The sequence below is a fragment of the Alexandromys fortis genome, unplaced genomic scaffold (assembly GCF_014885135.2).
Source record: "Alexandromys fortis isolate MF-2015 unplaced genomic scaffold, M_Fortis_MF-2015_v1.1 scaffold_191, whole genome shotgun sequence".
NCBI lineage: Eukaryota > Metazoa > Chordata > Mammalia > Rodentia > Cricetidae > Alexandromys > Alexandromys fortis.
This window is the reverse complement of record NW_026068064.1, coordinates 2,343,541-2,368,682: the sequence shown is the minus strand read 5'-3', so window position 1 is coordinate 2,368,682 and position 25,142 is coordinate 2,343,541. Positions and strand designations below refer to the sequence as shown.

Sequence of the window (25,142 nt, the reverse complement as noted above, 5' to 3'; positions counted from 1 at the left end):
CTTTCATCCTGCAGACTCCACCAAGACAGCTGCGTTGGTGGACAGCTGGCCTAGCGTGTGAAGCCTGGAATGCAGCCTCCTGGCTGTCAAAGGCCTGAGTGTTCCTCAGCTTCGCAGATGACAACTCAGCATAAGTGCCAAAGACCTGCACGGTCCCTTCTGACTTCTGACCACCTAGAATTAAAGCCATTGAATTCAGGTTATCCAGCTCCCAGGGCTAGCGCTGACAGATGCCTTCCTATGGGGCTGCTTCAGGGCTTGGCTCCAGCCTTCTGCAGGTCTGGGGAAGATCTCTGCAGCAGACAGCAGCGTGCCCAGACACTTCACTGACGAGCAGGAATGAAGAGGACAGAAGGAAGCTACCCATGTTCACAAGATGTTCAGAGCACATAAGGCATTTATAAGCATGAGGAAGACAAAAGAGTTTCAGGAGGGGTGGAGCAACATAAAAGTAGCCAGAGCAGAAAGAAAGCAAAAGAATAAAAAAAAAAAAAAAAAAAAAAAACCAAGAGTGAATGAAAAGTCACTGCACTAATTAGCTCAGTCCTAGGTTGCTCAGAATTAGGCCCACAGCAGGAAGTACACCGCAGCTCAATCTAGAAGGTCAAACGGTCAGATTAGAGCTGGCATTAAGGGGAGGCATGACTACTGTCCTCAGTGTGACTGGAAGAGTTCTTTGCCAGCAGAGAGAGACAACTCAAACACCCGAATGGCTTTTCCTGACAGTGTAATAGTGAGACTAGCCCTTTAAACCAAATCTAATTATACTTGTTGGAAATCAACAGACAAGGAGATGAAAGAGGGCACCGACTTGTAGATTTGCGGTAATCATATTCCCCACCAGTAATATCTTAGAAGACGCAGGATAAAGATAATTCAGATAGAAAACCATTGCAATCCTTGCAGATAGATTAATAGCTTAATAGATTAATAGATTAATGGATGAAGTCAACTGAAGTAAATTCAACAACAAACAACCCCTTAAAATGCAATTAGGTAAACTGATACTACTGTAAGATATTTCAGAGCAATGAAATTAGGCATTTTCTAGATAAAGATAATACAATAAAATTTCAATCTCCCCTAGCAAAAAATCTAATTGAGAATATAGTCCTCAATTCTACACTTCCCTGGAGGGTGCTCTTGTGACTGTCAGTACACCTCCTGAGTACTCTAGAAGAGACGAAGCTCCAGTACGAGCTTGCCGCCCTCACAGGGATGATCTCAGCTATGTCTGCGCGCCACAGAAACAGACATGGTGACCCGCTGTGCAATCTCCTGTTATGAAACTGTCCAGAGATTGCTGTCCAAGAACACTGGGGTGATGGGAAAGAGAAATACCCTAGCAACCTAAGCTCCGCTCTTTTGAATATATCTTCCCAGTTGGTGGTGCCATTTAGGGGACTTTATGGAGAGCACGGGAGGGTGTGAGCACGTGGCCTTGAGAGTTTTATAACCACCCCTACCTGCAGCTCGCTCTGTTTTGTTTTGAAGGTGTGAGCACTTGAGCTACACGGGGTGTGTGCTGCTGTGCCAGCCTCTGCTGGTTCTTGGCCCAAGCCTGAACCCGTCCTTTGAGTGGTGCCTCACTTTTCCCATACTGGGAACCCTGCAATTCCTACACAAACCACCAAGCTAATTATATGTGCTATATCTGGAGCGACAAACTAGATAACATAAATCATACACTCAAGAACCAACGACAGCTTTAGAGGTCAGGATTTTGTGTTGTTTTCAGTGTAGGTACACATTACTCTGGTTTAGTTCTTCTGAAGCCCGCACTCTATAAATACTGTTCAGAGTGATCTGGCCACCCATCCCACTATGTCACCACTGAGAGCCGCCGCCTACCCAGCAGGGCCAGCAGAGGGTTCATGTGGCACAGACCGTGAGCACAGTTCAGAGCAGTAGCACAGAAAGGCAGTGTTGACCTGGGGAGCCGCTGCAACGTAAGCGAGCTGGGACGAGAAACAAGGCAGGAAGGAAGGACAGTGTGCTGAGCAGAAGAACCAGACTCAGAACAGGTGCTATATGATGCCGCTCACATGAAGTATTTATCCAAACCAGAGACGGAAGAAGTAAAGCGACTTACCAGAGACTGAGGTGGAAGGGAAGAATTTGTGGATCTGTTTGGGAGCATCTAGGGTGGGAGGAACATTCTGAAGACAGGCCACAGACTGTGGATCTATGTAACTACTGGAGTATACAATGGACAGTGGAGAAGAAGCCCTGTAAGGTTAATGTCACATGCTTTATTTTTATTTATGCATACATGTGTGTTTCTGTATGTGTACATACCATGTGCGTGTAGGTGCTCGGGGGTCAGAAGAGGGCACTGGATCCCCTGGAGCTGAGTTACAGGTGGTGGTGGACCACCTTACATAAGTACTGGGATCCAAATTCTGGTCCTCTGAAGAGCAGCAAGTGCTCTTAACCACAGAGCCATCTTCCAGGCCATGTTACATGTTTTCATCATGATTTTATTTTTTAACTTAAAAAAAAAAACAAAGCAGATTTGAAATCAAAACAAAACTGAATAAGAAAAAAAAGATAATAAAATTTATTTTATACTGTTGTCAAGAACACAGTTATGTTGATAGCACGCTATTTAATACTGTCTTCCCTTTTCACATCCTCTAGAGCAGAGCTCGCAGGGCCTGAAAGGAACTGCGCACTCATCTGGGAAGGTGGGAGGGAAGCTGGACAGTAATGGTGAGGCAGAAAACACTGACTAGTCCTGTCAGGGAAAGTAAACATTTTGGAGGTATTCCTTCCTTCCTGCAGATTTCCTGGACTTAGTTCTGAGCTGGCAGATCACGATATATTACCAGAGGCTGGTGGGGAAGCAAGTAAACCAGGCAACGGCAATGCCCACACTGCAGATGGCTTTTAGAAAGTGGCATCTTTGCTGCTTTCCCAGATCCCCAAATCTACCTGGTAAACAATGAGAGTCCATCTGAGACTCCAAATGAGACAGAACAAGACTAGACAGCAGCCCGATGTCACGGCTGCTTACAAATCCAGGATTCGAGAAAGGTTCTCCAAGTGGGCAGTCCCCGTGAAGTTGAGGCTAGCCAGGGAGCCCTTCCACCTTAGACCACGGAGAACTAGCCTTCACCACAGCTCATCAAACCAAATGGCTGTTGTTACTTCATGTTTGAAATCTGTGGGGAGCAGATCAAGTCCTGAGGGGATGTGTACTGGTGACAAGAGCACAGCCAAGTTAGTGACCCCAACACCTCAGACCCATGGCTCAGGGGAATGGAGATGTCGTCTTCCTTTGGTCCCAGTTCTGATCTTGCCAGGAAGGGTGCAGAAGTATCAATCCATAGCTTCCTCCTCAAGGAGGAATGCAGCCTGAGACTGTTCTCCTAATGAGATCCCCCTGCCCAGAATAGCTAACCTGCCTCCTAGGTCAACGTTGAGTTTCCTGGCTGCTGTAGGGGCATCTCCATCAGAACCCATGGCCTGTGTCCATTGCGGCTTTCCTGTATGTGTGTCTGTCTTCCTTCATTTCCCATTACCCAAGGCATGCTGATCCCTAAAGCACACAGGTCAGGGCTCTGAGAGGGACCAGAACACCAGTACCCTAGACTCGTCACAGGCATGCCAGGACTTCAATCTGTTGTAAACTATAGTCTGAATACTAGTGCGTGCTCCTTATCCCGACCCGTACATTCACATCTTAACCCCAGTTAATGCCCAGTGCAAGGGCATCAGTGGGTGAGGCCTCAGTGCAGTAAGGGTATCGCGAGGGTGGAGTCCTCAGGATGAGATTATTGCCCCTATAAAAGATCAAGAGCACTGCCTCATTCCTCCCAAGCCCGAAGACACAACACTCCAGGTCACAGTGAACCAGGAAGTAGAACCCTCTCCCTCCAGATGCTGGACCAGCTGGAGCCTTGACCTTGACCTTTTAGCCACCAGACCTGAGAAAAACAACTGTCTGCGGTTCTGCCATTTGGACTACACAGAGGACACTATGGAAGCTTAAGGTTTTCCAGAGTTAAGGACAAGAAAAGCAATCGTTAAACATCAATCCATTGCGTTTTGCTCATAGAGTCTAGCAGGCATGTCCCATCTCTTAACCCGGCAACACGAGGGCACCTGTGAAGTTCACAGTCAAGAACCATCAGTCAAGTTAGAAGAATGTTGGGAAGCAGTCCCACAACAGTGGACGCTGGAGTCTCAATGTCGTGTTGGGCTGCATGCCCAGCTACTCCTGAGGGAGAAAAGAGACCCAGGAAGGAAAGCCAGCAACTGCTGTGTCCTTCTACCCTGCACTAGTTGGGACTCTTGCTGCTCTCCTTTTGCAAAGATGGTGTCCTTCCCACCGGACCCAAGGCACACATTCCGAATGTCATGTCCTCCTGGGCTCTGATTTGTTATTTAGGAAAATCAACGAGAGAGTCGGTCTGCATGTGTTTGTTCTATGTGTATGCCTGTTTAGGGGAGCCATTCGCTGATGCCCAGGGGTTAAACAGTGGGGCGTGGACTTCAGGAAGCAATGGAGACTTGTCCTTACCTGCCCATAGTCGGTCTGGAAGACCACAACGCCTTCTGCACAGGAATTTACAGTACTTGGAAAGTGCTGGCCATTTTCTCTCAGCCAGACCCGTGTTCCCTGGAAAGAAAAAAAAATTGAATTATGAGTTCAAATGGTATTCTGTTACAAAACACCACTCTGAAAAATCACCATGATTCCTACAGAGCTTCAAAAAGCCAACGTGGGGTCTGGTGAGAGGGCTCAACACATGAGAACCCTGGCTGCTCTTCCAGAGGACCCAGGTTCAATTCCCGGCACTCAGGTGACGGCTCATAACCTTTGGTTCCAGGGGTTCTGATGCCCTCTTCTGGTTTCTGTGGGCACAGACACACTGTGGGAACTGCAGCCCCCGAGTTGATATCCCTGCCCCCATTTGAGGTGCTTATCTGCAAGGAAAACATAATAAATTCCCTCTGCTCCTGGAGCGGAGAAGGAAGGAATTTTAAGTGCATGGTGACCAGTCCTTGATCTCTGCTAGGGTCAGGTTACAGTCCCTTCGCAGCCCCCTCCTCATTTGGTGCCATGGTATAAAACCAGCCCAACAGACAATAAAAAAAAGCTGTTCCACCTCAAGCTCGTGCTCTGTGTAGTCATTCAACCTGGACACCCTCCGCCGAGACTCTTGGTTCCAGCCCGCGCTGGCGCGGCATCTGGAGGTCCCACCGAGATCGGAAAGTGAGGTAAGTGGACTGGGTCGTCCTGTAAGCCGGCCAGGACGCATTGGGGAATTAATTAATTAATTAATTAATTAAGAAATATGGGAAATATTACGAGTAAATCGGAGTTGAAGTTTCCGTTAAAGAGATTATTGAAAGAGCAGGGAACAGCTGTAAAAACTAAGACTTTAGAAGATTTTCTTAAAACTATAGAGACGTGGAGTCCCTGGTTCGTCACCAGTGGAGCCCTCAATATTTCTGAGTGGGAACAGGTTCTTGTTGATCTTCAGAAAACGTTGAGAAAGGAGGGGCCTGAGGTCCTGCCAATGGCCACGTTCTCCCTTTGGAGACTGATCAGGGATGCTTTGCTTACAGAGAAAGTCCGGGTTTAGCAGGCTTTGGAAGCAACAAAAGAGGTGTTATCTGAGATTCAAGACAGTGAGACTAAGGCTTCCCTTTGTTCTGATATTGCCTCTGATGCGGAGGCCGAACCGCTTTCTCAGCCTGCTAAGGGGAAGCCAGGTAAGGTAGAGGAGAGAAAGGTTAAAAGAAAGCGAAAACCTCCAGACAAGAGGGAGGGAAGTGACTTCCGGGACGCAGTTTCCTCTGAGAGCTTAGGGGCTCGTCCCAAGCAAAATTCTTCTGCGCATACACGCCTCTACCCTTCTTTGTCTGATTTTGAAGAGAGCTTGGGGGAATCAACAGGTTCAGAAGAAGAAGTTTTGGAGGGAGAAATCGCAGCGCTACAGCGAGAATTACGCAGGGCCCATTTAAAAGAAAAGACAAAGGGGACCTCTTGGGAGCAGGACAAGCCCCTTCCCTATCCTCTTTCTGACCAGTTCAGGACCTCTCCGGCCCCTCCCACTTGGTTGGGCTCTGAGGAGGCTCTACTAGGAGGAGGCTCCCTGCGGAGGCGTTAAGTGCTACCCAGTGATTGTCCCTGTTTTAAAAATTCCTGACCCTAACAATCCAGGACAGGGCTGCCAGTCCTTCGATTTGTTAAATGTATGTTGCAGCTTGTTTAGATCCACTTCGGCTTAAGTTTTCCTCCTTCCATAGTGTCCTTTATATGAATGATATACTTCTGGCAGCACCAACTAAAGAGGAAAGTTTATTAATGTTTGCAGAGTTACAGACCCTTCTAGAGGGACATGGGTTCATTTTGGCACCAGAGAAGGTGCAGATGCAGCCCCCCTATTCCTATCTGGGCTTTCAAATCCAATCCATTGGGCTTCAGCCTCAGAGGCTGCAGCTGGATTGCTCACATTTGCAGACCCTCCATGACTGGCAGAAATTATTGGGAGATGTTCAGTGGATCCGTTCCTCCCTTTCCATTCCTACGGGAACTCTTAAGCCCCTGTATGACATGCTGCCTGGGGACCCTTCCCCTGCCTCCCCCAGGATCATGACTCCAGAGGCAAAAGAAGCCCTAAATGCCTTGCTTGATGCTCTTGAGCGAGCACATCTCCGCCGCCTTGATTATGCCCACCCTTTTTATTTCATGGTCTTTTCTTCACAATTTTCTCCTACTGGAGTTTTTTGGCAAAGGGGACCAATTTATTGGCTGCATTTACCCGCTTCCCCTAAGAAGGTGGTGACTCCATATTATGAAATGGTGCTACAGCTCCTATGGAAGGCATATGATTTTAGTTTACAAGTTTTTGGCAGAATTCCAAATAAATTTCTAATCCCTTATCAAAAAGAGGAAATAACAAGGCTACAGAGGGTTCAAGATGGATGGACCTTGTTCATCGCCACCACTGGAGCCATTTTTGATAACCATTATCCTGATTCCCGTTTAATTTCCTTTTTTAAGAATCATCCTATTATTTTTCCAAGAATTATTAAAACTTCCCCCCTTAAGGGAGTGCGCTCAGTATTCACTGATGGTTCTTCCAAGGGCTATGCAGTGGTAGTCTCTGATTCAATTAAAGAAAAGCAGCCCCTAGGTCCAATTTCTGCCCAAGCTGCAGAACTCACGGCCTGTCTTATGGCCTTTTCTCTTTTCAAGGATCAACCCTTCAACTTGTATACTGATAGTATATATGTGGCAAGGATTGTTGGGCCATTGGAAACCTCACCATACATATTATCTACCTCTCAGGTTTCCCACCTTTTGGTTCAGCTGCAAAGTCTTATATGTCAAAGAGTGTTTCCTGCCTTTGTTGGCCACATTCGGGCCCATACTGATCTGCCAGGGCCCTTGGCAGAGGGAAATAAGCTTGCTGATTCCTTCACCCGCCCAATGGCATTGTTCCTTTCTCAGGAACAACGAGCCCGTCATCTTCATGAAAAGTATCATTTAAATGCCTCTTCTCTAAAGTTTCACTCTGGCTGTTCTCTAGCCACGGCTACTCAAATCACGTCCCAATGTCCAGCTTGTGCTCCATTTCATAATGCCCCCAACGAAGGTGTTAATCCTCGAGGCCTCCGTCCTAACCACCTTTGGCAGATGGATGTTACCCATTTGTCCCAAGCTGGCAGACTTAAATTTTTACATGTCTCTGTAGATACTTATTCCAAGGTAATTTATGCCTCCCTACATTCAGGGGAAAAGATTAAGGACGTTATTGCCCATTGCCTACAGGCTTTTGCCTATATGGGCATCCCAGACTTTCTCAAAACAGACAATGGACCGGCTTATACCAGCCAACGGTTTGCAAAATTTTGCCAAGAACGACAAATTACACATACCTTTGGAATTCCACATAATCCTACAGGACAGGCCATAGTGGAGCGCACACATGCTACCCTTAAACAGTTCTTTTGTAAAATAAAGAAGGGGGAGTATATCACCTCCCCAAATACCCAATTATCTACAATTTTATACATTTTAAATTTTCTAACAGTAGATAAACAAGGTCTATCAGCAATGGAAAGACATTGGCAGAAACCCTCCCAATCTCTGGGCTGGGTTATATGGAAGGATAGTATCACAGGACAATGGCAATCACCCACACCTATGCTGGCTAGGGTGAGGGGAGCCATTTGTGTCTTCCCTCCAGGAACCAAAAAACCCATCTGGGTGCCAGAGCGGAATGTTCGGCCAGTGGAGTCGGGCCCTACTAGCCCTGATAATATGGGTTCAAGTGAAGAACATCGAGGGAGGCCTGAGATGGGCACTGGTGAGGAATCCACCCATACTGATGCCGGTAAGTAAAATAAGCTCTGTTTTTCCATCCTTTTACTCCACCAATTATACCTTGGGAGTTCCTGCAGCAAATACAGCATTAGAAAGATCCTCACTGGGTAATTTAACGTTTGATATATCCCATGCCCTCTGCTTCCGGAGGATTAACAATATTTCAGCGATGCCTAGTGCCTCCCTTTCTGGACCATGTGTGGTCCTTAGTAATTATTCTCTGGGAGACTTCTCTTCTAATTCGTCTGGACATCCCTGTTTTGGATTGAGAGATATCTTTTACCCAATAAATTTTAAAAGAAATGTTTCTGGACTCCCTACCCCTCCGAGACCAGCTCCCTTATGTTGGAAGACGCCACAATCCTTCAAATTATATTTACCATTGCCTTGGGGAAATTGTGCTCCTAAGGAACCATGGAAATTGGAGGGAGATAAATATTTATGGTGGTTTGGTCACAGACCTACCTTTAAAAACTCCTTGGGAGGGGCCTTTGATTATTCCTATAGAAATCCAAATATGGCAGGAGTTTCACCTACGTTTGCAGGCATGTTTCTCTGTGGCCCTCGTGCATGTACAGATATTAGACCTTTAGCCCTTCAAAGGGGCTTGGCCTTCAATGCTACAGCCCGATGGAACACATCGGACATCTTTGAAACCTCCCTCCAGATTAATTATGCATCGGGAATGAATTTCTCTATTGTCAGCCTAGCTTGTGTTCTACCTCCTTTTATGTTTGTTTCCTTTAATGGATCGGTCGGGGAGGATGGTGTCCTTAATTGTTCTTCCAGCTCCTGCTTTTTGAGCAACTGCTGGTCCCCGACGGATGAGTCCGTGCTGATGGTGAGGATTCCTGCCCTGGTTCCCCTGGTGGTAGAAGACCCACATGATGGACGAGAGCTTATCTTGTATAGAGAAAGAAGAGACTTTGGGATCACCGCCGCAGTCATCACAGCTATCGCCATATCAGCCACAGCCGCCACTGTTGCAGGAATCACCGTGTCCCAGAGTGCAGCTACTGCAGAGACTGTTAATACTCTTGCTGCCCGTGTTACCCAGGCCTTAGAAACTCAAAATACCATTAACTCACATATTCAATTGGGGATGTTAAATTTAAACCAGCAAACGGCCTTATTACAGGAACAGATTAATGTGTTGTGGATGGTGCAACAAGCCTCTTGTTCTCATTTTTATCATTCTGCCTGTGTAACCCTTATGGAAGTGAAAAATATGTCCTTTGAGGTGCAACGCCTTAATGCTTATCTTAGGGGGCCTTGGAATGATTCCTTTGTAAACTTTACCCACTCTTTGGTACATCAAATTATTGCAATTAATGAAACTCGTGTTAAACCTGTATCTGCTGAAGGATGGTGGAATACCATGGCCCAGATTGGGGGTTGGGCACAGCGATGGGGAGGTGCCTTATCCCTGGGGATCTTGGGACTAATAGGGGTGGCAGTAGGTCTGCTCCTCTTAAAACGAGTCTTAAACATCTTCACCCTGACTGAGCTTGTCCACCGTCAGGTGTTACTCAGTCTGACGCATGACTCTCCTGGAAGTCATGAAGTGTGGCTACAGATGCTGAAAAAATGAGGGTCTCCAAGGACGGGCAACCTGTGGGGAGACCCCCCACCTAAGACAGGGCATCGGGGGCCCTATGACGGGTAAGGGAAGGTACTTCTCTCGCAGGACCTAAGACAGGACCCCTCATTATAAAATAAAATAGGGGGAATTGTGGGAACTGCAGCCCCCGAGTTGATATCCCTGCCCCCATTTGAGGTGCTTATCTGCAAGGAAAACATAATAAATTCCCTCTGCTCCTGGAGCGGAGAAGGAAGGAATTTTAAGTGCATGGTGACCAGTCCTTGATCTCTGCTAGGGTCAGGTTACAGTCCCTTCGCAGCCCCCTCCTCATTTGGTGCCATGGTATAAAACCAGCCCAACAGACAATAAAAAAAAGCTGTTCCACCTCAAGCTCGTGCTCTGTGTAGTCATTCAACCTGGACACCCTCCGCCGAGACTCTTGGTTCCAGCCCGCGCTGGCGCGGCAACACACGGTGCAGAGACATATGCAGGCTAAACACCCATACACATAAAAAGACATAAATAAATAACATTATAAGAGTTATCTGTGTGAAAAGCAAACATCTTTCTCACGCGGGCAAAGAAGCAATGGCTGAGAGCTTATCTACAACCTTCTTCTATCCCTGGGTGCGACAAGTGTCACCAGGCAGACAAAGCAAATCCCATGTCTCTATTGTGCACTTGACACACCTAGGAGATCTCATTTGACCCCCAGCACCCAGGAAACAGGAATTATCACCACCCCTACATCACAGAAGGAGAAACTGAGGCTTACAAATAAGTACCCAACACGCTAAGACTGAGCAGACTTGAACCTGTAAAGTAGGCTTCAGGGGCCACACTTCTACCCAGGCCACTATCTCGGTCCTGGTGCCTCCCATCTGCCCGGGTAACGCTTCACACCTGTGTCTGCTTAAGGAACATTGGCCCGCTCCACTGGCACTATCTGACCTAAAACTCCCAAGTCAACAGGAATCTTCAATAGAGGGATTAAACTGCACAATAAGCAGTCTTTCTGTGCGAACTTTGCTAGGAACTCACTAGACACCTACAAGGCTGCAGCCCCAACAATTACAGCTTACGGAGTTTATGTTCTAAGACTTTAAGTTTTTACACTGACCTGACTTCCATTTTTCATTGTCCTGCCAAACAAATGACCATGGCTTAAGCAGTGGCCCAAGGAGGTCACGAATTATCCTTTCCGCTTTCTACTTTTTAAAAATTGTATTCTGTTTTTAATCCCATGTAAATGTGCAGAGTGACATGAATTTGAGCGCATGGGCTCTCAAAGGCCAGAAGAAAGGGTCAGCTGCCCTGACACTGTAGTTCTGGGGAAGATTGTGAGCCTCCTAAAAGGGTGCTGAGAACTGAACTTGGGTCCTCTATGAGGACAGTGTATGAGCTATCTCTTCAGCTCCAACTGTCCAAATTTCTGAAGCCGCCACCTTTCCACTTCAATTGGTGATATTTGTCTCCTTAAGACATTGTGCATGTGTGAGACAAACCCAAAGGATCACCGTTTAGGGAGTAGAAAGAGGGCTGACAAGAATGAGGAGGAGTGGGGAGGGGCGGTAAGCTGGGGTGGAGATTTTTGTATATTAAACTAAAGATTTAATTAACTCCCCCTCCCCTGAAAGAAACACATGTGTTACTCGGGTCAAGAAAAAAAACTCTCATATGCCAAATCCATTCAGAAATCATCCATCAGCACTGAAAACATAACAAGGGGATCACTTTAAGTAGGAAGTTATGCATTTAACATACATATGATTTATCTCACTCTCTATTCCTAAAAAGAATAATCTGGAAGATGTAAGTCTGACTTATTTCTTCCCTTCACACAGATGAGACCTTATTTAAGATCCTTCAGTCGGGACCAAAAGCCTTTGCTGCCACCACCATTTTCGGGGCCCCCGAGTAAGTCGGCTTGGCCAGTCAAGCTGAACCCAGAGGTCCCAGAGGGAAGGGGTCACATGTTCAGGAGATTTAAGCATTTTTGAGATCAAGGTGGCCAGAGTGACAAAGTCTCTTCCCTACTGTCTGACACACTTGGTTCTCCAGGGAGTTCTGTGACTGCTGGGACCCAGGGGAGGGCTCTATGGAAGGGCCTCCTCTTTCTGAGCATGTTGGTTGTTTTAAGTCATCTCTAGTTCATTAGCCATCATCCACAGGGGTCTGGAAACGGTGGGAAACGGCATCAAACACCAATATGAAGTGCCCCACTTAAATCCCGGGGACTATTTAAAGAACACATATGCCAGCTGCGCCAACTTCCTTTCCCCCTCAGGCCTGTCACGTCCCTCTGACTCCCCACTTTGAGCTGAGCCACTGGGAACACATGGAAAGAAGGACACCAGGGCTGTCAGTCCTGACTTCTTTATTAGCAAACAGCTGCTTCCATGATGGAGGAAGGACATTGGTTAATTATAATAAAGAAACTGCCTTGGCCCATTTTATTGGTTAGAACATAGGTGGGTGGAGTAAACAGAAGAGAATGCTGGGAGAAAGAAGCTGAGTCGAGGAGTCGCCATGATTCTCCCACTCCAGACAGACGCAGGTTAAGATCCTCCCTGGTAAGCCACCTCGTGGGCTACACAGAATATTAGAAATGGGTTAGAACAATATGTAAGAGCTAGCCAATAAGAGGCTGGAACTAATGTGTCAGCCAGTGTTTAAAAGAATACAGTTTCCATGTAATTATTTCTGGGCATAAGCTAGCCATGCGGGCGGCCGGGTGCCGGGGACGCAGCCCCGCCGCACTTATTTCAACACTTCCAAAAAGAACATTTACCTCAGACAGCTGCTAAGACTGTTCTCTCAAATGTCACTCCGTACTCAACTGCAAAATTCTAGGAAAGGGCTTCCAAGTGTCCTTTTTAATTTGTGCATTATGAACTGCAGTGCTTGAAAGTTTTGAAAGATCTCCAAACATACACACACATATCCAAATATGTATACATACACACATGCATGCATAACCATGCAGACATGTATACACATGCACATAAACAGATATGTACATACATTCACATAGACACATGTATGAACACACAGATGAATACACACACACATCTCCAAGGCTATACACGGTAAGACTTTTCACTAAGGTTAAAATATGAAACAATAATTCATTTTCATATTCGTCCCAGGACCAGGAGTGCCTGCCAGGACTCTCACCTGCATTTACTTTCAACACCACCACCACCAACAAAAACCCTCACAGGTCCATATCCTCATTGATCAACTTTGTCTGTTTCATAAGAATGAAGTATCTTATTATCCATGATCAAATTAGCATACATATAGCTCATGAGGTTGGGGAGATAGTTCAGTTGGTAGAGGGCTTGCGTGCAAGCCAGAGAGCCTGAGGTCAGAACCCGGAATGCATGTGAAAAGCCAGGCACAGTGGCATTCAAGTCTAATTCAGTAGAAAGTAACTGATGAGCATTAGCATCAGTGAGAGACTCTCTGAAAAAAAAAAAAGTGGAGAATGATTGAGGAAGACACACAACGTTGACCATTGATTGGCCCCTACACACATGTACACACCCCTGTACACAGACATACAACACACATGCAAGTACCCCTGTATACACACACACACAACACACATGCAAGTACCCCTGTGCACACACACACACACACACACACACACACACGAGACCAGAGATAATATAAACTTCCACAAGCCGCAGGAACATGCTCTGCCCTTGTGTGCAGTTCCTTAGCCATAGAGTCTTGTCCTCCAGAAGTTCTCTCCCCCAGCTCAGTGTTGACACTGCCTGCTCCCTGATCAAACACACAGCTTAGCTGTGTCCAAAGGTCTTTCCAACAGGTGTGAAGTGCTGCTGATAAGGAACCTTTATGAGATTTCAAGCTCAGAGTCTGCCAGGTTCCCTAAATCTGTACCAAGCAGTTATCTTCCACGGGAAGGAAAGAAACCACACTTAAAACACTCTTTGTTCCTGGAAAATGTATAAACCCATGACTTCCACAGAATCCGCACTGCAAACTGAAACTCTGAAACGGACATTCTTGCATAGACTGATCCTGGTGGTTTCCCTGGAGTCCCCAGTCTTCCCGCTTCCACTGCATTAGAGCGGGACGCACATGCCCAGGTCTAGAGGAGGCCACCCACAAGCACTTGGTTTAATAAGTTCACAAGCGGACATTTACCAGACCATCCAAATCTGAGCGGGGAAGAAACTTTGCCCACCATATGTAAACTATTATAGCCTGACATTGTTAAATAGGCTGATAATTTAATACACAATACAGGCAACCTACCATATGGAGAAAGCTCACAATTTGGGGGGAAAAATGCCTTTATGAGCAAGCGGAACATGCTGAATCCTAACATATACATTTTACTAAAACTCAGACACGTTTTCCTCTTAAAATCTCAGATGGATAAGTGAGCGTAAAATTTAACAGCTAAAAACTTCTGAGAACATAATATCCAGTAACGTTTGTGCAACACAAAGCCCTTGCATAGAACTGTGTACCGCCTCTGATCTTCAGAAGAATCCTGTAGAAAGGCAAGGGACACATCCATTTCTTCAAAAGTGGGGTTCACAGGAATTTGTCTTTCGATGACCAGTGTTTTCCGGGAGACAATAAAAACACTCTGCCAAATGTTGGTGAAGATGTAGAGAAACGAGAGTAATAGAAAGTACATTCACTGTAAACCTTGCTCAGCCTAGACATAGTAGGGAGGGCCTTGGACTTTCCACAGGGCCCTTAGGGTTGGAGGGGGGGGGAAGGTCTGTGGAGAGAGAGGGAGGGGACTGTGAGGAGGGGAGGGAGTAGGAATTTGGATTGGCATTTTTTTAAGTAATTTTAAAAAAAGGAAAAAATAAAGTATCTTTCAATTTCAGTCTCTCAAAAAAAGAAAAAAAGAAAAAAGTACATCCACTTTGGAAGCTAGTCAGATAACCTCTTAAAAGTATAAGCAAAGACTTGCTATAGATAGTCTCCAGCCATCCAACCCCTAAACACTGACAAGGAGAGAAGAAGAACTCTAAAATAATCTAACCCCCTGAGAAGGAAAGCATTAAACACGTCTGTGATAGGGGATATTGACTGGTAATTACACAGGATCTAGAACCACCCAGGAGGCAGGCCTCTAGGCGCACCTGTGAGTGGTTCTCTTGGTGTCCCAAAGACAAAAGGCCCCTGTAAAGGAAGATAGCATCATGCCCTGGCTTGGGTCCTAGACTGTATAAATAGTGTAAGGAGTATTTATCACTCTCAGCTTCCTGGCCGCAGGTCAGTGTAACCAGCTGCCTCCAGCTCCTTCCTTTCCACACCACTGCCGACTGTGCCCTTGAACTGTGTGAGCCAAAGTAAACCCCTCCTACTAGTTGTTAGGTGTTTCAGCACAGCCACAGGAAAAGGGACTCAGACAAAGCCTGTGTGCAAGAACTTACAGCAGGATCACTTATACCAGCCAAGCACTGAAAACACCTCAGGGGTCTACCAATTAGTGCAGGAACAGAGAAAACACGGCAAATTCATATATGACTCCACACGGCAATCAGAAAAACAAAGTCTCTGATATGATCAGTGGTTTCTCCAGCAAGGATGGGTCTCAGAAACACTGAGAAGTGGAAGAGGCCAGACAAAAAGGTTCCGTAGGCTTCTATGTCACAGATTTTCTTCTGGAAAGGGTAAATCTCAGACAGGGAAGGTACATGAACCGTGCCCTGCACAGAGGTACAGATACACCAAAGATCATTTCAAACAATTTAAGCTGTTAAAAAAAAAAAAACAGTTGGCCAGCTTGAATACTTCCTACTGGCATGTAAATATATTCCTAACCTTCTACAGTGGAAAACCAAACTCATCCCTACAATTAAGCAATGGAGAAATCAAAACACATACCAAAAAGCAAATCCACAATGAGTAAGTGTAAAGACCATATGTTACACATTGAAACTTTGAAGACCTCACGCTGAATTCATTTAGTCCCTGCTCAGTGTTAACAAAGCCTGGGGCAGGGAAGCCTAGGCGACCACCTGAGGTGTGCTCAGTCCCCCCAACACACACACACACACACACACACACACACACACACACACACACGGCCATTTAGCACCTCCCTAGGCAATGAATTCTACCGGAAATACCACGCTCATTCATTTTCCACTGTCTAAGGCTCCTTCCCACCCTTGAGGTAAAAGAGGTAATAGTACAAAGCCTGAAGTCATGTTGCCCCCACATTCTTAATCTCTGAAGTCAAGAGGATAGCACCACCAAGATTTTGACCTACTCCTGTTCTTTAAAATGTTCCTACTTCTCCTGACTTTAAAAATTATTTTCTTCCCAGATTGGAATAAATCTAATGTTTGTTCTCACCACAGAGGCACTACAGAGAACACGCTAAGCCAAGCACACACAGGGGTCTCAGCGCCAGGTCAGGGCGGCCTAGGGAATGATGTGGGAGTGTCATATCAATCTGTTGATTTCATTGGCTGAGCAATAAAGAAACTGCTGGCCCTGATAGGTTAAAAGATAGGTGGGCGGAATAAACAGAATAGAATTCTGGGCGGAAGAGGAAGTGAGGTCAGACTCTGCTCTGCTCCCAGAGAGACCGGACAGCTCTGGTCTGGAGCAGAGACACCATGATGGATGGAGGCTAGAATCTTCCCGGTAAGCGCACCTTGGGGTGCTTACACAGATGATTAGAAATGGGCTAAATTAATATGTGAGAATTAGTCTAGAAGAGGCTAGATAGAAATGGGTCAAGCAGTTAAATGAATACAGTTTGTGTGTTGTTATTTCGGGCATGAGCTAGCCAAGCGGCCGGGGTGTTGGGGACGCAGCCCCGCCGCTCTTATTTCAACAAGGGAAGGTACCCAGATGAGGATTCGCTAGCGACTTCCAAGCCACAGCTGCCATTCGTTTCTGATGTGTGGTGTGTTCTTGTTCTTTTTTCTTAGAGACTCAGGAGAGGGCTGGTGAGGTAGCTCAGGTGTTAGAGTGCTTGCCTAGCGTCCACAAAATCTGGAAGCCTCAGCACCATATAAAATGGGCATGGTGGCTCGTGCTGCTGGAGGGATCCGAGTGAGAGGCCCCATACAAGTCTCGGGGATGTGAACACCCCAGTTGGGGATGCTTTGTTGGAGAAAATACATCACTGAGGCTGGGTTTCTGAGCTTTCTCCGCTTGCCCTCATCTGCAGCTACAATGCCCTGCCATGCCTGAGACAGCCATGCTTCCTGCTAGGCTACTACTCTGCCCGTGGAACACTAAGTCCCAAATAAACCCTCACTTATAAGCTGTTTCAGACATGGTGTTTTGTCCAAAGAAGAAAAGTAAGTATAACAAAAACACCTGTAACTCCAGTGCTGGGGATATGAAGGAAGGGAGGGTGAGACGGCCCATCCTGGCCACACAGGGTTCCAGTCCTACCTTAGGTACACTCGGCTGTTTCCCCACCCTACCCCCAATTACTCAAGACTCATGGAACTTTAGAACGGACATGATAAACTGATATGAATATTCAAATCTATAAACAGTTTTGTTTGTATCAGTCTGACTTCCAGGGTGTAGAAGCCCGGCTGTGACTGCGGGTGGGGATCCCGTTCCTAATTCCAGAAACTGGATCCAGATAATACACTAGTCCTATGGCTTTAAACAGCACAGTCTCTCCTGGGTCCCAGTACCATCCACGCACATCTACGGGAAGAGATTCTGAGTGGGTTTTGTTTTTTTTTTTTTTCTTTTTCAGCCCCTCACTACGCACACCCACATCAAGGGACACACGACCTTCACAACAGCAGCTTTCTCCTGCAGAGAAAGTCTACGGTCGGCAATACTTCTATCTTGTGCTAGACAAGTTCTTGTTGAAAAGGAGCTGTCCTCGTTGAGAAATAAGCCTAGAGTCGAAACTTCACAGCCACCATGAAACTCCGAGTGTTAACAGCTCACCGCTCTTGACCTAATTCTCTGGAAGTGGACTCTGTTACAGTCAAGTCTATGGATGGCAACAATCTCACGAAGCAGAAGCCAGGGAAAGCACAGCTAGAGCAGATCCCATTTCGGGAGCATTAAAGCGGGGTGCACACTCTGCTGCAGCATAATTCAAAATGCGACAAACGCAGCAGGAAGGGCTACGGGGGCAACCGTTTGGTGGGTGCCTACGGGGTGCCGCCGCTTCCCTCTGCTCTTCTCACCGTGTGCTCTGCTGGTGTGGAGCCTGGGTTTGATTTTAATGGAGCCTCACCTTGTAATATCTGTACAAGGATGGCCGGAACTGCACAGATAGCACATCCATTCAGGTGCTAATTCATGTCTCTCTTTCTCCCTCTCCCCCTTCCTCCCTCCCTCCCTCCCTCCCTCCCTCCCTCCCTCCCTCCCTCTTTTTCTCTCTCCCTCTCTTTTCGAGACAGGGTTTCACTGTATGGACTTGGCTGTCCTGGAACTTACTCTGTTGACCAGGCTAGCCTCGAACTCACAGAGATCCACCTGCCTCTGCCTCCCAAGTGCTGGGATTAAAGGCGCAGGCCACCGCCACCCAGCCTAATTCAATTCTTGAATGCTTGCAAACCCCAGTGTAAAACCCAGAAAGCTCAGGCTTAGCTAAAGCAAGAATGTGGAGCGAAGTGAACGGTATAAGCATTCATCCCAAAAGAGAATGGGGAAAAAAATGTGTCATGGGGCCAGGAGCCAGGGAACCGGAAATGCAAGAGGAGGTTCCAATGTGCACCTCCTCCTCTCCTGAGAAGACCATGTTCTACACTAGTGGGGGCCTGGAAACAGAATAAAAATTACAACGAATGCTCTCATCAAAGTACTCCAGGGCCTGAAAGTGCAGTAGTGGCCTTCACACACCCTCAGCATCCTTTAGGAAGCAAGCAGAGGTGTAGACCCACAAAAGCCCCTCCTGACGCATTTCCTTTTCTCAGGGCTGCAGGGCTTGACCCTGAGGCTGGTAATCATGAGTGAACAATGGACTCACATTCAATGAGGGAAGTCTCAACTGGACCCAAGGATGGTCTGGCTCTGAGTGACACCTGGATGGTTTCTGACTGAGGCCAAGGGAGAAATTAAAATCAAGGATCAGGTCAAGGTAGTGTCCCATACTCACTACTTTGAAGATAATGGCAATAGAGGGTTGGGAGAGAGAAGTTTGGGAGCCTATGGGTGCTACTGTTGGAAATAAGTGGTTTAAGAATCCCAAACCCGTACTGTTGTTTGGTGGTGGTGGCGGTGGTGGTTGAGCAATGACAGAGTTTGTTTTACTATTTAGGCAACCGCTGTTGTACAGAACATGGAGAATTATGACTGGGACTCAGCTGGAAGCCGCACCCACTGGCTGGCATTTCTCATGCTGTAAGGAACTAGAGCACACTATGGGAGGAGAAAGTCACCATCAGTCTCGTCCAACTGCAAACCCTGTGAGGGACAATGACATCCACCTGCAGACACAGCCACTGGGACAACAGCGGCAGGAGTGTGACGGGGTAACCAACCAGTTTTTGCTCGAATTTAGGGTCCACTTCAGAACCCGACACTGTTAATAAAGCCAATAATTAGACACGAGATAGGTCCCAGACCCGAGGGGAGAAACCTATTACTGTTGTTCTGCTAAATGAACATAGCGATTAAAAGACTCTTAATGACACATCCATAGATGAGCTCATTGGTCAGCCCCATCAGAGGAGCTTCTTCTTGGGTAAGTGAGAACAAACATAGAGATAGACCCACAACTGGACGATATGGAGAGTGAGAGACTTTGGAAAGCTCATCCCTAAACGGGATGACTATATTACACTCCTCAAGGCTAAGGAGTTTACACAGAAGAGGGGGCAGAAAGATGGCAAGAGCCAGAGGTTGCGGATGACTTCAAGGACACAGCGTTTGCTGGATACAACGGAGCAGGCGCACATGTGAACTCAGAGACTGGCTGCATGCTCAAAACCTGGACAAATTCAAGCCAGGGAAAGTCTCTGCATGGAGAAAGCAGGGGTTGGCACAAAGTCCTACCCCAAATCAGGAAGCCATTCAAAACGGATAGCTGCTGGGAGAGGGAAAAAAAAAAAAAAAAACAGTTTCTCCAATGGAGTGACACTAAGTGTATCAGCCACACTCCAGGGCAGGCCCCATGCTCAGAAGTTACCACCAATCATACTCCACAGTGTGTGTGTGTGTTGTGCGTACATGCAGGCACGCATGTGCTATTACGTGCCGTGTGGAGGTAAGAGGACAACTCAAAGAAGTTGATTCTTCTGTTCTACCATGTGTGGCCAGAGAATGAAACTCAGGGCCTCGGGCTTGGCAGGAAGCATCTCCACAGTGCAGACATCTCGTTGGCCCTCCCGTACATTTCTGTAAGAAGCCAGCCACATCAGCTCATCGATAACCCAGTACCCCAAAGGGCGGTGTTCCACAAACAACTCGGAAACCCACCTAAGAACAAAGGTATGTGGCTCGGAAATAAGCCGCTCAGAGGGTAAGCACTTGGCACATGGATATGAGAACCTGAGTTTGCATAGAACCCATGTAAACAGGGCCACAGCAGCGCGCATATGTAATACCACACTCTCATGGTTTATATTTCCAGGTAACAGTCCATCACTGAGGGAAGACAGTGCAAAAGCTTAGGGAGGAACCCGGACCAGACACCATGGAGGAAGGCTGTGGATTGGCTCTCCTGCTGGATTAGATCCACCTGCCTGTAAGTGCTGTTCATAGTAATCTGGACCCTCCCACATCAATCACAGTTCAAGATAATTCCTCAGAAAGTGTTTATGGGCCAATCTGATTGGCACTGCCTCCTCCCCGGTGACTCCAGGTTATGTCCTGCTGGCAAAAAGTTAACCAGCACCTCGGTATGGTTGACAATGAGTCAGGTCTGCCTACGCTTACTATCACACAGTTCTCTTTGCCCCAAGCCTGGTCCACAGGAGGGCTCTCCAGGACACAAGGATCACGTGACATTCCGTTCTTCCCACTCCTGTGTGGACTGTAGCAAACTCTACCACCACCATCAGAAAAAGTCATTTTCATAAAGACGACGGCAGGCAATGTGTGAACAGAAGCGGGTGGGAAAGGAGGGGGTGGGAAAGGGAACGGTAACAGGTCTATTATTACCAATAAAGTACCCTCTACTCAGTGTTCCCCAGGTAATGATACAAAGCCTCACTGGCTTCCCACACCCCCAATCAAAATCAAAACCACAAAAAAGAAAGCCGCATGGCAAGGTGTCTAGTCTGGACTGTGTGAGGCTGCAAGTCAGCCCTGCTCCTTATATCTTATTTCCCTCACCCCCCTCACAATTCCTGAAAACACCAGGCCAATTACTCGTTTGAACTACAGAGATAAGAAAAAAAAAATCCCAGAAACAAGCAGACATTGAAAGAAATCATCCTTGTCCAAATTACTGAGTCTAGCCCCAAACCTGCAGAAACATGACGGGGCAAGAAGCAAAGATGAGCAAACCACCCACAATGTCTCTGCAAGCTATGTGTGGATACCTGCAGTTCTCTCCTTCGTGGAAGCTGGTCTAGGTCCCAGCTTCCCACAAGCATCACCTTCTTTCCTCGAAACCTTTCCCTGCTAGGAGTCAAGAACCAGGAAAGATCTGACGGGACAATAATTCCCTTGACCAAGCAGACAAGGATACACACCATGCCCAGTCGAGCACCTTTCCTCCCCAGCCTCGGCTCCTTGGTGAATAATTACAATCACGTGATCCAGGCAAGAAAGAGAAGTAGGTAGACAAGGTGAGGAGGCATGAATCTTATAAATTCCAGGGGCTGGAGAGATAGCTTGCCGTCAAGGTCACTTGCTGCTCTTGCAGAGGACCCCAGTTCTATTCCCAGCACCCATGTTGAGTAGCTCACAATGGACCACAAATGCACCTCCAGGAGATCCCAATGCCTTCTTCTGACCCGTGTAGGAACCCCCATTCACGTGCACAGAGACACACAGGGAAAAGTAAATCTCTAAAAACAAGCAAACAAAACTATTCTTCCAATTCCATAAACTGTCTAAGATTAGAGAAGCCTCCTCTTTAAGGGAAGGGCATTCCAGATGCAGGGGAAGCTGCAGCAGCAGAGGCCTGTAAAGGCAGCGCAGACCGTATGGATCTATGGGCCAGTGGACAGTTACAGACGGTGTGGACAGTACTGCGGATCATGGTGACGGATGGCCTGTACTTTATTTCCTAATTCACAGGCCTTTCCCACTCTTGGCAAGAACATTTTTTTTCCCTCCAAAAAGAACTACAAATAAACAAAACAGATAAGAGCATCTTAATGAAACCCTGATTGTGCTCCGGCTACCATCTGCCTTTGGGAAAAAAAATATACAAACTTACTAAGACCAAGGGCTTGTTGTTACTTCATAAAATCGAATGACCCTGAAGGACAGTAGGAAGCAAGAGCTCTGAGAACAGCTAGCTCCTTCTCATTCCAGTTTCACACATTAATAAACTTCTTCCCAGCAGCCTACTGAGCTTCAAAACCAGTTAATGCTTGTCACGAAATCGCTATTCCTGAAATACAAGTACATAAAAGATTATCTAGTTCAATTTAAAACAACAAACAAAAACCTTGTACAACATAGCGGTAAACATACAGAGAAATTAGAACCCTGCGGTTGCCAGAAGAACAACCTGTAATGATCCACCCACTGGGGGGAAATTTGTGAGGCCCTCTAAAGTGAAACATGGCATTTCCATATGGCTCAGGAATCCATTTCTAGGTACACATCCTACAAGAGTGAAATGGCATGTCCACAGACACGCACACAAATGGTCACAGCAGCGTCGTTCATGACAACCGGAAGGAGAGATACCCTGAGATTTTATGATCTAATAAAGTTTGACTGAAGATCAGAATATAAAGTTAGTCACACTATTCAGCCATACAGGCCAGGCAGTGATGGCACACACCTTTAATCCCAGCAGCCACACTAGTTAGCCACAGAGGTCAGGCGGTGGTGGTGCACACCTTTAATACCAGCACTAGAGAGGAATAAAAGGCAGGATGAGACAGAAACTCACTCTCTTTTCAGCCTGAAGATTTCATAGAGGTAAGAGCTCTCTAGTGGCTTGGCTGATTTGCTCCTCTGATATTTCAGCTTGAACCCCAATACTTGTCTCTGGGCTCCGATTACTTGTGCTAGAGAAACACACCGAGTGGAATAGGTTTTTCATGTGGGATATCCATGAATGGAAAATGACTGAGCAGTGAAGAGCCGACAGTCTGAGCAAGCTGCGGAAGCATGACGCTAAGTGAAAGGCTGTGTTCACAGGGGCACACGCACTGTGCATGTCGTGTAAGTGCACGCCCGTGACACGACCAGGAGGGATTTCTCTAAAGGCAGATGATAACCAGAACACGACCAGGATTTCATTAAAACGATCCATGTGGACAAGAGGCAGATGGAGGGTCGCCTGAGAGGGACAGTACATCACTGGGGGGTGTACAAACGCTTATGAACTAGATGATGGAGATGGCTAGACAGTCTCATGCAGACAGTAGAGGCCACTGAATTTCTACTCCTAATGGGTGAAACATAGGATATGTGAACTGTATCACAAATAGTAAGATCAAAGAGAAAGAAGGGGGCAGAGAGGGAGGCAGGCAGGCAGAAAGATGCTCAGGGAGGCAGACAGGAAGGGGTAGGGAGGAGAGAATGACTGCGGAGGATAGATAACTGGTAGCCTTCCGCGTGAACTAATTCACTCCCTGCCTTGAGACAGCCTTTGCCGTAATGGAAAGCAGAGAATGGATTAGCTATTATTGTCACATATAAACAACCTAACCTTCAGAAGACATCTGGAGCAACTCACAGGTGTAGCTGAGGACTAGTATTAATCAACTGAGGACACTACGACACACATAGTGCTTGTGTGACCGACGGACGGCTCGAGTTCCCAGGAGCACGTTCACAGGAGAGCGCTACCAGCTTCAAGTCTGCAGACGTTTCTACCCAACGAGGCAGTGTTGATATTCAGGTCCTGTTCTTGCCACCTTCTTGAGTCACACCCAGGTCTCACAACTTTAATGTAACCTCTTTCTCAAAGCCTTGCTGAGGGCAGAGGAATATACAGGCCTAATTTATCTAACCATATACCCCGACTTTTCCCTCCAAACCACCAAAACTACAGCTTCACCTGCCACCCAGTTATGAAGCATCTAAAAATAACTTAGTCATTTAAAAATAATCCATCAGGAACGGGGGCGAGGTGGGGGGAAGGAGGGAAGGGCAGCCCAGCTGAGCAGGGAGCAATGCACGCCTACATGACATCAGTGTCTGCATTTGTTCCTCTTGGTAGCAGCCAAGACTTTATTTAAATAAATGTATTTCGCTCCTGCTTGAAAACCCACCCTCCTTCCTCTTTGGTTTCCTGGGATTTGGAGAGCACGTGACACTCCTGTTGAAGCAGGCAGGCGCTCAGCAGGTAAAGGTGATTGCCAGCAAGCCTGACAACTTGAGTTCAATCCCCAGGGCCTACAAAATAGAAGAGAACTGACTTCCACAAACTCTCTTCTGCCCTCCACCTCTGTGTGGTACCACACGGGAATGTGCACACACCCAAAGAAAACAATTAAACATTAAAATGTTTTTTAAATCTTCAAAAAATAAAATAAAAGGTAAGAAGCTGAAGATACAGCTGAGCAGCAATGTGTTTAGCATGTGCAAGACCCTGGTCCTTTCCCTAGAACCAAAACAATAACAAAACATTCTGTCAGCCCACACTTGGGCATGGAAATAGAAGACTATGGTGGTCCAAATAAAAATGGTCCCCATAGAGTCATGTGTTTTAATGTTTGGCCCTATCAAGGAATGGCACTATCAGGAGGTGTGGCCTTGTTGGTGTAGGTGTAGACTTGTAGGAGTAGGTGTGACCTTGTTGGAGAAGGTGGGGCCTTGTTGAAGGTGCCTCTGGGCAGGCTTTGAAGTTCAAGCTACACTTAGTGCACAATCTCTTGCTTCTGCTGCCTGCGGATCAAGATGTAGAACGTTCGGAAATCTCAGCTCCTTCTCCAGCACCATGTCTGCCTGCACGCTGCCATATCCTACCATGAAGATAATGAACTAAGCTTCTAAAACTGTTAAGCCAGCCCAAGTTAAATGTTTTCCTTTATAGGAGTTCTCATGGTCATGGTGTCTCTTCACAGCAACAGAAACCCACACTAAGACAGAGATCAACCATTCTCACGGACAGGGCCTCTCCACCAGCTGGCAAATTCTCAGAGC

The 25,142-nt window shown here is 46.8% G+C and overlaps 1 protein-coding gene across 9 annotated transcripts in view; it reads right to left on the bottom strand.

Annotated features, from left to right (window-relative positions):
- Myo10 (myosin X) overlaps positions 1 to 25,142 on the bottom strand; it is a 212,046-nt gene that overhangs the window by 148,584 nt on the left and 38,320 nt on the right. For 8 of the 9 annotated variants that reach the window (XR_007588420.1, XM_050120457.1, XM_050120458.1 and 5 more), the window contains exon 2: positions 4,526 to 4,624. Coding sequence is in view for 8 of the 9 variants with exons in the window: in XM_050120457.1 (XP_049976414.1) it covers positions 4,526 to 4,624 (99 nt within the window). In the remaining variant the exon portion in view is untranslated. Of the gene's footprint in view, positions 1 to 2,092; positions 2,230 to 4,525; positions 4,625 to 25,142 lie in introns of those variants that run through there. The other variant, XM_050120462.1, reaches the window with a different exon arrangement.